General features: G+C 34.7%; 1 protein-coding gene across 1 annotated transcript in view; it reads left to right on the top strand.

Moving 5' to 3' along the window:
* LOC107594685 (collagen alpha-1(XI) chain-like) overlaps nt 1-15,975 on the top strand; it is an 81,908-nt gene that overhangs the window by 51,559 nt on the left and 14,374 nt on the right. The window contains exons 32-45 of the mRNA XM_016284820.1: nt 102-155; nt 324-368; nt 466-519; nt 619-663; nt 774-827; nt 1,912-1,965; nt 2,397-2,450; nt 2,569-2,676; nt 2,857-2,946; nt 4,737-4,790; nt 11,536-11,643; nt 12,251-12,358; nt 12,880-12,933; nt 13,536-13,589. Of these exons, the coding sequence (XP_016140306.1) occupies nt 102-155; nt 324-368; nt 466-519; nt 619-663; nt 774-827; nt 1,912-1,965; nt 2,397-2,450; nt 2,569-2,676; nt 2,857-2,946; nt 4,737-4,790; nt 11,536-11,643; nt 12,251-12,358; nt 12,880-12,933; nt 13,536-13,589 (936 nt within the window). The remainder of the gene's footprint in view (nt 1-101; nt 156-323; nt 369-465; nt 520-618; nt 664-773; nt 828-1,911; nt 1,966-2,396; nt 2,451-2,568; nt 2,677-2,856; nt 2,947-4,736; nt 4,791-11,535; nt 11,644-12,250; nt 12,359-12,879; nt 12,934-13,535; nt 13,590-15,975) is intronic.

Here is a 15,975-nt window from a genome sequence, read left to right as displayed (position 1 = left end):
TTTAAAGGATATTGGATACTTTTGAAGTGAGCATGTCATTTACACGGTATCGTTGAAAACAGCTCCTCTCAATGTGTCTAATAATCTGTCTCCATCTACAGGGCTCAACTGGTTTCGTTGGCTTCCCTGGAGCCAATGGTGAGAAGGGAGCAAGGGTATGTATGAGGCCCTTTTGATTTCACTCTTAAGATTAGATTTTTTTTACAAGCTATAGCCTGAAGGAGCCATTTTTATCACATCTCTCTGGTTCTGATGACAAACAACTTCTACCAGAAGTTGACTAGTCTTAGAGCTAAGTTATTGTAATTGTTTTGTTTTTTTAGGGTATTGCTGGTAAAGCAGGTCCACGAGGACAAAGAGGACCAACGGTATGTCAAGCTTGAACCTTTTAAGTAGAAAAGAACACTTTTTTTCCACATACGCTAGTGATGCACAAGGCGTATCACTAATAACTCTTGTCCTCAGGGTCCCCGTGGTGGAAGAGGTGCCAGAGGTCCAACGGGAAAACCTGGAGCAAAGGTCAGGCTTCATCAGTCCTGATTCAGCTTAACTTAATTAGTTATTGGTATGTGTGAATGCTTGCTTTTAACAGGGACCTTTGACTGTTTCTTTTTTTAGGGAACAGCAGGAAATGATGGACCAGCTGGTGGCCCAGGAGAGAGAGTAAGTGATCATTGAATTAGTTCTCCCATTCAGTTGTATTTGTCAACTTACCAGGTCAAAAACTTTTCCATTACATTTCCCTGTTACATGTTACTTTCTTCATGTTTTAGGGACTCCAAGGACCTCAGGGCCCTGTTGGATTAACAGGCCCTAAAGGACCACCTGTATGTGGTTTTATCCATTTTAAATGTTTTGATCATTTTAATGCTGTGGATAGAAGTTCTTCTACTCTTCAACTTAGAATTTCCACCACATAAGAAAATAATTTATAAGGGAGAGAAAAGTCAAAATTGAGAAAAATGGAAAAAATTATGAGATAACTAATTATGACACAAGTTGAAATTCTAAAATAAAATTCATAATTATTCATGATAAAAGTTTGAAAACTTTTCCATTACATTTCCCTGTTACATGTTACTTTCTTCATGTTTTAGGGACTCCAAGGACCTCAGGGCCCTGTTGGATTAACAGGCCCTAAAGGACCACCTGTATGTGGTTTTATCCATTTTAAATGTTTTGATCATTTTAATGCTGTGGATAGAAGTTCTTCTACTCTTCAACTTAGAATTTCCACCACATAAGAAAATTATTTATAAGGGAGAGAAAAGTCAAAATTGAGAAAAATGGAAAAAATTATGAGATAACTAATTATGACACAAGTTGAAATTCTAAAATAAAATTCATAATTATTCATGATAAAAGTTTGATATGATAATGACTTTTAATGTCTCATAAATTCTACTTTTTAACTCAGTTTACTCTACTTTCTACTTAATTATAATTAAATAAAAAATTAATTAAAAGAATTCAAAATGATGACAGAATATTGAAATTTAAATTTTTACATTTAATGATTTAATTATTTTGTGTCATAAAAGTGTAATTTGTGTTATGTTTATGTTAAAATGATGACATGCTAAGTATAGATTCATTATTTGTCATAATTGGAAAAATTCTAAATTATGACAAAAAGGTTTGATTTTTAATGTCACAATTTTTACTTTTATGTAATAATTTCTACTTTTTATGTCTTTTTATTTTGATTTGCGAAAGCATTATTGTTTATCCTTATGTGGCTGAAATGGGCTTCCATACATTAGACTTACTATACTGTAGTTCAAATAATAGGTCTAGCTGTAGCCATTAAATCACAAAACCCAAAAGAATAATAGCCACAAGTCTACAAGTCTATTATATAATAATTACATAAATGTGATTTAATCACTATTAATTATGTAATTCCCTCAGGGGCCTCCTGGAAAGGATGGATTGCCCGGTCACCCTGGACAGCGAGGAGAGACTGTGAGTAACGTTTTGTCTTCATAAGTGTTTTCTGTCTCTTGAGTAAAGAGGAATAAATGTTGTGAACAGTGTTTATATGGTGTATTACCTTTTAGCTGCTGACAGTGTCAAGGCGCTACACTGCTCTTGGCAGGTCTATCTTTCTGTTTCTAATCAAGAATGTCCGACAGATGGAGTGCTAAAAGGAGAAACTCATTTTATCTTAAAAGATCCCCCTTGGTTTTTTTTAAGATGAAAACACTACACTTGACTTTCACTGATTTAAGGAAAAAAGGATGTAACAAAAATAAGTGCTGCTGACATTTCAGAGGCTGGATTTGTACAGTTTTTAGTGATATTTACATAGTTTCCATCAGGTTTTCATTTTCTCCAAGTTTGCTTCCAGAAATGTGATAACTATGCTCACAATGACTATGCTTGTCCTCAAACAGGGTTTCCAAGGAAAGACTGGACCTCCTGGACCTGGAGGTGTTGTTGGCCCACAGGTGAGCTGCAGTTGCTGTTATATGAGTAGAAATATTAAAAAAAAAACATGTTGCTCTAATAAAACATCTCCTGCAGTTAGCCAGCAGTTAAATTTAAAAACCTGTTTAAATTTGAAAGGGCTCTACAGGAGAAACTGGACCTGTTGGAGAGAGAGGACATCCTGGATCACCAGGACCCCCTGGAGAGCAAGGTCTTCCCGGAGCTGCTGGCAAAGAAGGTGGAAAGGTACGGTTTGCTAAACATGCTCACTTCAGATCACTCAAGGGTAATAACTGGGAAGAATTCGCATAATGTTGAGTCCAATTTCACAATGTGCAGGTGGTTGGTAAGGCCTACAAATAGCAGCTGTGGAGGTTGTTGGTTTTAGGTTTGAAGACTAAATTCTCATCATCTCTCTCCTTGAAGGGTGATCCAGGTCCTCAGGGGGTTTCTGGGAAACCTGGCCCTGCCGGACTAAAAGGGTTCCCAGGCCAAAGGGGGATTCCTGGCACAGCGGTAAGAACAAACGAGTTAATGTCGTGTGCCCCACCAAATGGACATTAGCTGCTTAACCGCCTGCTGTTCATGCAAATGCTTACGCTGGATGAATGCCTCAGGAGAGGGTACAGTCCTAACTATGAGACTGAGGCTCATGGAGATTAACTGCCATATTTCACATGCATTTAGACGTTTAGCAAGCTTTTTAAAAAAATACGTCTTTAACACTGCAGAGAAATTCCACTGCAGTGTATTGCAACACAACCAGGGATATATAAATAGGCAATTTTGATTTGATATTGACTTTAATGTACAAAGGTCCACGATTTTTTGGAAAGAAACTTGTGTGTACCAACATAATCTCTGGTTGGAGACTCATTTTAGAAAAAAAGTTCATTTTTAATCAGATTTTACAGTCTCACAGCTGTTATACTTTATTATTGATCAGTTTATCATTTCTAAATTAAGTATGCCATTATTAACAAAACGGTTATTTAGTTGTCATCAGGGGTTCATAAGATCATTTAGAAAGGTTAAGTAAATGATTAATAAACTATTGAAATGGACATTTATACATATTATTTAGACATATAGTAATAGTGTGTTAATAAATGCTGTATTAACACGTATTCTTACTGTACTTCATGATTAACTCAGGTAGTTATAAAACCTTGAGTAGTTGTCAGTTAACTATTTGTGTGAGCCAATCTAAAGTGAGGACTACTTGTGCCTCATAAAAACTTTTAAAAAGGAGATTTAAAGGATCAGTTATCTTCTAAACAGAAAAAGGAAACAAACACAATATAGTGTAATACAGATCTAAATGATCTTATGAACCACTGACAACTCCTAAATAACTGGTTTGTAAATAATGTAATACTTAATTTAGAAATGATACATTGATCATTAATAAATTATGAAAATACAACGATTAAACACATTATAGATATGCTCATAAATCAAGAACAAAGCATTTATAGATGTATTTATAAACTGCTTACTCTCTATTAATGTAGGGACATTTTTTTATAAATGATGAATTGACTATTTACTAATGCTTAACTAATGGTCCATAGTGTGAGGTTATTCTAAAGTTTTACCAAATAAATGCTAACATGTATCTCATAAAATGCCTAACTTTTAGTAAGTTTTAAAAGATGCGGTTTGACATATTTATTGTCCCTCTGATGTGGAACTCTGTGGGCTTGTGAATGACTTTGTACATAACAAACTGCCACAGGTGGCCAACTCAAAGCAGGCATATGTCACAGGGACTTGGAAATGTCTCTACTAGTTTTTCTTCATTAAGAGTACTTAAAACTGTGGGACTGAATATAATCAAACATTGTTTTGTTTTTAGTATCAGAAACAGCATCTGCCTTCTTGATGAATTTCAGTCTCCACTAGTTATCTCTTTCATGAATCAGTTGTTGCTGAAAGTCACATTTAAAACACAAAGCCAGTATGATTTCAATAAACAACAGTCGATTTTGCCGTCACTTGCTGTTTTGATGTTTACTTTTAGCTGGCTCATATGTTTTTCAGGACTCAGATGGGAAGAGAATGACGTGTCCTTGGCGTCACATGACAATGCACTGCCAGCACTTGTTTCTGATGTAGGAAATAGAGAGATTGCCAGTTGTATAAACACTCTGGGCTGTATTTCCAGGAGACATATAGTACAAACAGCTGCTATACACTGGCACAAACAAATGCAAGCGCACGCAGAGTTTCAGATGCCACTTTGACAGATTCTGAAGCACAGCTCTCATTAGAGAATTAAACTGCTCTCTCTCCTTCTCACACAGGGTCCATCTGGTCTGAAGGGAGGCGAGGGTCCACAGGGTCCACCCGGTCCTATTGTAAGTACCTGTGTTACCATGGAAACTCTGTCGCTGCAAATGATCAATCTGCAAGCTTTGCCTCTATTAGTGAAGTGACATCAGGCAAATTCTGGAACGGGCGCAGTCAGCAGGTGGTGAATTTAATGACCAGTAATGTTGGCACTGAGAGCCCAGTTTGGTGTGTGATCTGATCCCACGCAGTCTGATCACGTTGAATGAGTCAGGCCTAATCCGTAAGTCCGTCACCACATCAGTAATTGCATTTGAATCATACGTGTAATATGCTTAGAGATTCAGACCTGTTCAGGGATGTCAAAAGTACTGCAATTTTGATACGGTGTGTGCTATGTGAAGTGCACTCGTGATAATGTTGCTAAGCACCAGAGCGATCAAATCTACTTGTAAATGTACAGGAAAATGTCTGACTTGGCGGGATACTAATGGAGCATTTACATTACATGTTTAGTGTCAGAATATTGGACCTGTGTATTAGGCCTATAATGAAAATCTTGAAAAGGAAAGAGAAAAATATTTATTTCTTCAAGCAACTTAAATGAGAAATATTTTTTATTGTTATTTTTTTTAATATTTATATTAAAAAATATCAAAATAATTTATATATACAGTATGTGTGTGTGTATATATATATATATACAGTGCCTTGCAAAAGTATTCATACCCTTTTGTTTTTTCCACGTTTTGTTATGTTGCTGCCTTATGTTAAACTGCTTTAAATTACTTTTTTCCACATCAATCTACACTCCATACACCATACTGACAAAGCAAAAACAGTATTGTCACAACTTAGTAAATTTCGAGGGGTGAGAACCAGAAGGGCATACGTGACATTTTTGGTGAAATGTATATATATATATATATATATCAAATGAAAGCTCTTAATGAGCTTTTTCTACTGGCAAAAGTACTGTCATCCATGAGTGTACAAATTTTTATCATAAACAATTGAAATCAGTACACAAAGTCAGATCAAACTTTGGTAAAATATTTGTTTTGGCTCTCCTGTAAAGTTGGTGAAATGTCTCTTATGCCTTTCTGGTTCTCACCCCTCGATTTATTAAAAATAAAAAAAATGAAATAAGTACATTCATACCCTTAACTAAATATTTAGCTTTTAGCCTTTTCAGTCTCAAGTCTTTTTTGTTTGATATGACAAGCTTTGCTCATCAGTATTTCGCAATTAAAATGTCTGACTTGGCGGGATACTAATGGAGCATTTACATTACATGTTTAGTGTCAGAATATTGGACCTGTGTATTAGGCCTATAATGAAAATCTTGAAAAGGAAAGAGAAAAATATTTATTTCTTCAAGCAACTTAAATGAGAAATATTTTTTATTGTTATTTTTTTTAATATTTATATTAAAAAATATCAAAATAATTTATATATACAGTATGTGTGTGTGTATATATATATATATACAGTGCCTTGCAAAAGTATTCATACCCTTTTGTTTTTTCCACGTTTTGTTATGTTGCTGCCTTATGTTAAACTGCTTTAAATTACTTTTTTCCACATCAATCTACACTCCATACACCATACTGACAAAGCAAAAACAGTATTGTCACAACTTAGTAAATTTCGAGGGGTGAGAACCAGAAGGGCATACGTGACATTTTTGGTGAAATGTATATATATATATATATATATCAAATGAAAGCTCTTAATGAGCTTTTTCTACTGGCAAAAGTACTGTCATCCATGAGTGTACAAATTTTTATCATAAACAATTGAAATCAGTACACAAAGTCAGATCAAACTTTGGTAAAATATTTGTTTTGGCTCTCCTGTAAAGTTGGTGAAATGTCTCTTATGCCTTTCTGGTTCTCACCCCTCGATTTATTAAAAATAAAAAAAATGAAATAAGTACATTCATACCCTTAACTAAATATTTAGCTTTTAGCCTTTTCAGTCTCAAGTCTTTTTTGTTTGATATGACAAGCTTTGCTCATCAGTATTTCGCAATTATCTGCCATTCTTCTCCTCGCCTCTTCACCTCTCAGGCTCTGTCAGGCTGGATAGGGGCAGATGCACATTTTCAGGTTTCTCCAGAAATATTTGATTGGGTTCAAGCTCAGGCTCTGGCTGGGCCACTCAAGGACATTCACAGAGTTGTCTATAAGCCACTCTTGCTGTGTGCTTAGGGTCATTGTCCTGTTGGAAGGTGAACCTTCTGCCCAGTTTGAGGTTCTGAATGCTTTGGACTAGGTTTTCATTAAGGCTATCTCAATATGTTGGTGCATTGAGCTTTTCTTCTACTCTGATGAGTCCCTCAGTCCCTGCCACTAAAAAACAGCCCCACAGCATGAGGCTGCTACCAGCACAAAAGTAAATTTAAAGCAGTTTAACATAAGGCAGCAACATAAAACGTGAAAAAAATTAAGGGCTATATATATTGTGCATAATGTATAACATATTTTTTATTTAATATTGCCACTTAATATTTTAACTTCAGAACAGTTCTGTAATTAATTCTGTTCTATTAGAATGCAATTATATTCTATTCTAAAAATGTAAAAATTATATTGTGTAATGTTTAATGAAATGTATTATCTTAATATATCTTATTATATTTATGCATATGTATAGAGAAAGAGAGTTCAAGTATAAATATTGTAATAATAATATAAAAATTTAATATTTATATTACTTATATTTTACTAATACAAATATTTTGCTATTAATAAAATAGAAAATAGCATTATGTATACCCTTGTAAAAAAGTAATATATTATATATTATATATTATATCTATTAACATATTTACTGACATATTGCTCGAGACTTACTGATATAAAAATTATATATAAACTTTATTTGGAGAGCTACTTGTGCACAGTGCACATTTTTTTTATGTCACTGTTGATGAGGATCATATGATCTTTGAAAAATATCGGCCTTTAAATGTGAGATAATTAAAGTGTACCTAAAGTATACTTACAAAAGTTCCACTTAGCACAATCAAATATACTTCAGTGTATCTTTAATTGGACTTCAGCGCTATTTCCACACAATTAAAGTGCATTAAATACAAAATAATTTGTTCCAATTAAGCAGACTTGAAGTATACCAATTTAGTATTTGCAATACAACTTAAGGGTATTTTTATTAAGTACATAAATATATGTAAATGTAGTACACTTAGCAAGAAATAAATGTATTTTAAATAAATATAAGTATAATTATTTTTTCACAAGGATTTTTATTCATATATATATATATATACACACGTGCATACATACAGTATAGTGTTAAAGTATTATTAGCTGTAATATTGTAGATTAAATTTTACTTGAACATTTATGTAATACTTTATTATGAATTTAAAGAAGCATGTTCAATAGTTGAATTAAGTGGTGTTGAAAGTTGTATCGATAATAATTATGTTTTACTGTTCTTGCTATTGACTCCTGAAATTTTGGTATGATGACAACCCTGTGATCATATAGAATGTAGAGTAAAATAGATCTTCCATTCTGCATAGAAATAACATCCTCCCATTAAAGTAACTGCTGTCTGTCTTCTCTCGTAGTGCAGTGAAGGCACAGCAGTACAGCTTAAAACCATCAAAGCTTCAGCTGTGCGCTATGTGAAGCCCCTTTCAGCTTGAGGAAGATTGGTGTACGGATTCATTGTCTCTCTTGTATAAAAAGCATCTGTACAGCCCGGCAAGAAAAATTTTGAGTCAGTGGCCCACCCACGCCAATCAGCCATCTTATCTTTGCCTAAATAGACCTCCCGCAGGTGCCTGAATTTAGTCACTGGCAGCAGAGTACAACTCTTCTGAGAAGTTTCTAACAAAGAGCTGAGTCAGTTTGCACAGTGTGCAGTGTGCCTCAGTGTGTTTGAGAGGTGGTATATCAGATGAGAAGTGAGTCAGGGCTGTGTGTTGTGTCAGTTTGATAGTAGGATGAATGACGGTCACAGTCTGTGGTGACAGTGGACCGTTCATTTTGGAAATGAGCAGAAACTGTTCATGCTTCATTATTTGTATATGTACCTTTAAAAATATATAAAAAAACTTTTTGAAAATTATAATTAAGATGCGTGCAGATGTTGAGACAATGTTCTGCCCTGCACGTTCTCACTCCCAACTCGTCACATATTGACGCTAGGTCAGGACCCCTTGACGATGCTTTTTGACGCTCAAGGTACCCCTTTAGTGTCATTTTTCGATGCACAGGGGTATCTTTTTAGCGTCCCTTTTCGACGTGCAGGGACCTCCATTGTTTTCAGTTGTTTGTCTTAATTTAATGGTTTGCATGCATTTGCAAAAAATAAAAATAATTTAAAATAAATGTATACTTTCATTGGAGCACCTAAACCTACCCACTTCTGAACAATATAAAACACGTATCAGGCAAATATAAGTACAGTCACAGGTATTCATTGCAAAAACTGACCATTCAAAAGCAGTATAAAAGCATTACAAATAAGTCGTGTTGCATTCCAAGTCTTCTGAAGCCTTAAGGTTTTAATCACTGAAAATGATCCCGCAATCATCACGAGACACACAAGACACACATTTCACATCCAAGGCTGACATAAGGCTTCTTCTGGTGGCATTTTTTGAATTTGCGCACAGACTGCAGCACACAGGATGAGCTTTACGGCGGACCGAGACGGCAATCGCATCTATTCCTCTCACAAATCAATCGTTTTGCCTCGGAAGACTTGGAATATTAATACTTGTTGAATAAATTATGACTGTAGTGGTATCTGCCTGTTATATCTTGTGTTTTATTGACAAATGGTAGGTTTAGGGGTTGGGTTCCATACTCATAAATGTGTAAATACACAAATAAAAATGTTGTGACTGTTTACATGGAAAAATCACACCCCAACATATATCCAATAATGGCAATATTATTACCCAATATATAATTTAATCATGACAATAAAATTCCCAGTGCCTTTCGCGTAAGGGGTTCTTATTTAAAGCAATGGAGGACGCTGCACGTCGAAAAAATAATGCTAAATGAATACCCTGTGTGTCAGAAAGTTATGCCAAAGGGTCCTGACCAAGCGTCAATATTTGACGAGTTGGGAGTGAGAATGTATTGGTAGTGCGGTGTGGTGTGCAGTGACCTTGACCCCTCCCTATGTATAGAAGCACTATCACTGCTGGCTAATGCAGTCGGATGTTGTTGTGTGTGAGTTTTAGCATGTGTTTCTGTGGGTGTGGGTATGTGCATGCATGTGAAAGCAACCGGATGTCTTTAAGTAAATGGTGAATAAAGCCCTCGCTCTGAGAGCTCACTTCAGTGCTTATCCTTCAGTGCTAATAGATGCTCTAATGGACTGTTTCTGAAAAAGGCATGCTACATGTTGGTTTTGAACTAGAGAGCTCGCTCTCTCATAAACTTTTGTCTGTCAGTAAGACCTGCTGGTACACTCTAAGAAAGAAATGTATTAATGTGATACACAAATGTGCCTTAGTGTTGTTCAGTGCAGAAAAAGGATCTGTATGGGAATATGTTCCTCAGATCCTAAACAAACTACCGAATAACACGGTTCCCACAGACACGGAGCACCTGGAAATATCAGTGACATTTGGAACTGTCATTTCCAGGCCTGGAAAAGTCATGGAACTTTAAATATCATTTGTTTAGCTCTAAAATATTTAATTAACTATATACAGTGTCTTTCAAAAGTTTGGGATCTGTAAGATTTTTTATGTTTTTTAAAGAAATTGCTTATGCTCATCGAGGCTGCATTTATTTAATTAAAAATACAGAAAAAAAAAATTTTTTTTGAAATATTATTGCAATTTCAAATAACAGTTTTATATTTGAATATACTTTAAAATATTATTTATTCCTGGGAAGCAACGCTGAATTTTCAGCATCATTACTCCAGTTTTCAGTGTCACATGATCCTTCAGAAATCATTATAATATTTAATTAAAAAAAACATTTTGGGACCTGTGGTACATTTTTTCAGGACTCTTTGATAAATAAAAAGTTAAAAAGAACAGTGTTCATTCAAAATAGGATCATGTGACACCGAAGACTGAAGTAATGGCTGATAAAAATTCAATGCTGCATCACAGAAAAAAAATATATTTTAAAGAATATTAAAATGGGAAACCAATATTAGAAATTGCAATGACATTTCACAGTATTACTGTTTGTTTGTTTTTTTCTTTGTTTGTTTTTGTTTTTCTCTTTATTTTTTATCAAATAAATACAGTATTGATGAGCATAAGAGACTGCATTAAAAAAAATCATTAAAAATCTTACTGATCCCAAACTTTTGAATGGCAGTGTATATTATACAGATGTTTATGGCATTAAATAGATAAAATGCAATAAATATTTATATTTGAAAGTGTGAATGTGTGTGTCTGCTGGAGAGAAGGGTGCTCCGGTGAGTGCGCATTGTTTAGAGATACATTTTAAAAAATGCTGATGTTATCTTGTACACTGTCCAAAAGAATAAGAAAAAAAAAATAATGTGAATTCAAGTAAACTGGGCCACTTTTTGTAAGCATCATATTACCGCTTTAAAGAAAAATTATGGAATCAACACACCCAACAGAAGAGCAATTGTTGTTGCAAGCAAATTATGTTTGTTTGTGGAACTGCAGACAATTGTTAAATTGGATATGCAAAATTATGTTTACATTTTTTAGGTAACCCAAGACATGATTTGTTTTAAATCAGAATGATCTAATTTGGTTAATAATCTCTCCTGGAATCCAGTTGTGTTCCAGTCCGATTTAATGAGATGTGTGTGTCACAGGGGTCACCAGGAGAGAGAGGAGCAGCTGGACCCGGAGGACCCATTGGTCTAACAGGACGCAATGGCCCTCAAGGACCCCCAGGACCTGCTGGAGAGAAGGGTGCTCCGGTGAGTGCGCATTGTTTAGAGATGCTGAAAAATGCTGATGTTATCTTGTACACTGTCCAAAAGAATAAGAAAAAAAAAATAATGTGAATTCAAGTAAACTGGGCCACTTTTTGTTGAGATGAATAGCAAAACATGGCCTAATTTACCCGAATTCACCCTAAAGAAAGTAAAATAGTGACTGTGCTTTTATCAGATTCTTGGATACATTAAGCGTTGCACTAATGTCTGGAGATTCCTGTGGGAAACAAGAGGAAAAGAGTTTTGGTTCATTAAAATGCATCTTTTCAATAAACACATCTAGCACAGATAGCTTATCTAGTTTAATGCAGCATCCAAACAGAAACTCAATTCAGTTCATTTAGACTTTTACAGCACACAGTTAAAGCTGAAATGAATTAGTTGACTGAAAGGTTCTATAATAATACTGAACATATTCCTCTGCATAGTGTATAAATGCTGTTAATTAATTGCAGTGGATCTGCCATTAGCTTTGTTTGCTCAGCCTGTCTGTATTAACCAGATTAAAGTATTCCTCATAGGATGTAACAGTTTCTTAATCAGCACTTTCAGACATGTGTGTAAACTGTTATTTCTTAACTTCATGCAGGGTGAGAAAGGACCTGCTGGTCCTGCCGGCCGGGATGGCATCCAAGGTCCAGTCGGACTCCCAGGCCCAGCCGGACCTCAGGGTCAACCTGGAGAGGATGGTGACAAGGTGCAGCACTTAATTCTAATCTCTACAGCATGACATTTTAATTCACAGGCATCATGCCCATCTCACTTCTGCACACCATTAGTGAGAATGCGGACAGAGTTTTGACTTATCCATCACCATAACCAAACAAGACACAAAATCATTACTGTAGTGAAATGTTGAAACCAGTGAAATCGAGGCACATACACCAAGTAAACAAACGTGCTTTGAGGCTAATGTATTCCAGAATCTATTATCGCCCTGTTAAATGTAGAATAGTGTTTTTTAGATCCTTATCACGTCCCAAGCTACATTATTCTTTTCGGCTGTGGTGGCAATGGTGTTGGAGGAGCCAAGTAATCAATTAATTGCAAAAACATCCCAAGGTCTTGGTTTTACTGTTAAATTAAAATCTCTGGAGTAAAGTTTACTCTGCTGTTGATGCTGAAGTGACTTTGAGAAATTTTTGATGACCAGGCAACTAAGGAAAAGTTGTAAACAGCTTGAAGTTTCTTGATTTTCAAAAACTTTTTTTTTTCCAGGGAGAAGTTGGAGAACCAGGTCAAAAGGGAAGCAAGGGTGACAAAGGCGAACATGTAAGTTGAACAGTATTTATTATAAATAAAACATTCAAAATAATTATTATATATTTAACTGGTAACACGTATAACACCTTATAATAAGGTCCCATTAGTTGAATGCTTTGACTTGCTTGTACTTATAAATCAGTCATATGCCACTGTTGCTACGTTTTATATATAATATATTTGTTACAGTATTTATCAATATCTGTTAACATTATTAAAAATATAACAATTTATGTTCATGTTAGCTCAGGTCCATCAAATAATAATTTTAACAGAAAAAAAATCTACTTTTGGTTTTAATAGTGTATTAGTAAATGTTGAAATGACCAAGATAACTAAGATGAATAAATGATTTTAAAGTATTTGTCATTGTTAATTTATGTAACTATTGTGTGTTAACTAAATTGAACCTTATTGTAAAGTGTTGCCATTTATTTTATGTATAATTTAATGTTAATTATAAATATTTGTTTACCTTTTTGCTGTATTTACACTCACTTATGCCTATTTTTACACAAACAAATGCTATCTTTGCCACTTCAAATGTTCATATGAGCTCTAGCTTCTTCACAACCAGTCTCTAAAGTTGTCCCGGTTGTCTTTTGCTGTAGGGTCCACCAGGTCCAGTAGGTCCTCAGGGTGTAATTGGAGCTCCAGGTCCTGCTGTGAGTACTTACAACCTTCCATTTGAGCCGTATAGGATGAAACCCAAATGATCACCTCTTTTTTCCATTCGTCCTGGAGTAGTTGTCACACAAATATATAATTTTTATTACTCACATAAAAAGTATCTTCACTGCTCAAGCTTTCTTAGCCTAACTTCATTGTTTCTTTTTGCACAGGGTGTTGTGGATTAGTGGTTAGTGATCTGGGTTGTTATTTAAAAGGATGTAGGTTTAAATCTTGCAAAGGGAGATGCATTAACCTTAAAACAATATTTAAACAAATGTTTTATGTTTGCAAGGCATAACAACACTTGCATGTGGCCAGATCATTAGAACACTGTAACTGCTGGCCTGATAGGGAAAGTGACAGCTATGTCAACTTGACAAAAATGTCTTGCATTGGGCCATCTTGATTGTTTGGTCTTCATTGCTCCTTGTGTTAAGTTGCACTATAAGTTGCTTTGGATAAAAGTGTCTCATATTTGCTCAGTTTTGCCTCTGTCAGGCAGCCTGCTGAGTTGATAAAGCAGCAGTGAGAGTAAGTAGTCAGGGCCAGGTGGCACACAGTTGAATATTTAAAGTTTATGACTCAAGCTGAACACTCCCAGCTGGGCCTCTCTGTTTCCTTGATACATTAGCTCTATAAAAGCTGATAATTACACCTATTCTGTGCAGTTATATGAAGAACATTCGTGGAAACTGTTTGGCTTTTCTACTGAATAGGATATTACAAATTTGGAAACGTGCGAGACGTTAAATCTATTAGATGACATACTGATGTTAATGCTGCTTAAAAGATCTTAGTCACTTGATTGAACCTTCTTTCTTTATATGCATACATTTTTAGGATTGTCACTTGATTAAAAAATGTAATCAAATTAATTCTATGCAATGATGTGATTTCCACACAAATTACTGTGTTTTCTTTGTTTACTTATACACTGCCAGTCAAACGTTTGAGGTTAGAATATTTTTATTTATTTATTTATTTGTTTATTTATGAGTGTAAAAAATGAATACTTTCATTCACCAAGGATGCATTATATTGATGAAAAGTGACAGTAAAGACATTTATAATGTTGCACAAGATTTCTATTTTAAACTAAAGCTGTTCTTTTGAAATTTGCATTAATCAAAGTATCATGAAAAAAAATTTATCATGAGTCCATAAAAATATTAAGCAATGTTAAGTTTTTAAACATTGATAATAATATGAAATGTTTCTTGAACACCAAATCAACATATTAGAATGATTTCTGAAGGATCATGTGACTCTGAAGACTGGAGTATTGTTAATTTTACATTTTTAAATGTAATAGTATTTCACAACATTGCTGTTTTTACTGTATCTTTACAAATTATTACAGTACAAATTGGTACTGTAGCTGTCTCTGCGTATTAAGAAACTATTATAACATCAAAAAACATTACACCCTTCACCTTTATGGGAATAATGAGGGGGTGATTTTCAAATGGCAACAGAGGCAGCTACTCAACATAGCAATATTACAGAATCACTCAGAGCATTTGACTGGTAATCAAAGGTAATAGGAATAGTGATTCATCCCAACTGTGCTAACTGTTTGTGCTCTGCGTCTCCTTGTTAGTACTGCTCACTGATCCTCCGCGATAATGATTTTTGATCCAAAGAAATTAACCATCTTAATTAGTTTTCTCTCAAGTTTTGAATAACTTGCTAAAGAGAAGTAATTGGACTTTATTAGAATGGAGACTTTTCATTATCTTTTCAAACCCCACTGTAAAGATAATGTATAAGCTGTTTTGGCAGTTGGGAAAATTGTTTCCCTCAAAATGGCTGTGAAATATCCCTTCTGTCCTTTTATAGTAACACAACATTTATCACAACAATAAGCAGTAAAATATGCATCAGCGGGCACCAACGAGCATGTCTAAACACAATGACCCAGAATAGCCTTGTAATTACAGATGTTGACTATGAACAATGGAGAGACGTCTATTGGTATTGTTTGGTGATAATGATCTGAATAACATTCAAACCTCTTTAGTCAAGCACAGTTATATTGCAAAATGAATTGCTTGCCAAGCTTTGCCTCTTTTTGTGTTTCATATTTTCAAAGTGACACCGGGTGTGACACATTTGCAGGGACCCAAATGCAAATGTGTTAATTGCCATGAGGTTCCTTCTACTGCTAATTACCAAAAATTGTTATTTGATTAATAGTGTTTACCCGATGGCTCAGAGCTGTAAATGTGTAATATTAATATTCAACACTGCGAGACTGATTGTTATTCTAAATTGTCACGTTGTTCATGGGGTAAGAGGAAACATTAACGCATCCTCTCTTGCTACTAAAGGTTTTAGCACTTTTGAAATTGTAATAGGGCAACTCTTATGTAAACTGGA

The sequence above is a fragment of the Sinocyclocheilus grahami genome, unplaced genomic scaffold, assembly GCF_001515645.1.
Source record: "Sinocyclocheilus grahami isolate Dianchi unplaced genomic scaffold, SAMN03320097.WGS_v1.1 scaffold188.1, whole genome shotgun sequence".
Classification (NCBI taxonomy): domain Eukaryota; kingdom Metazoa; phylum Chordata; class Actinopteri; order Cypriniformes; family Cyprinidae; genus Sinocyclocheilus; species Sinocyclocheilus grahami.
This window is presented reverse-complemented; position numbering and strand designations above follow the sequence as displayed.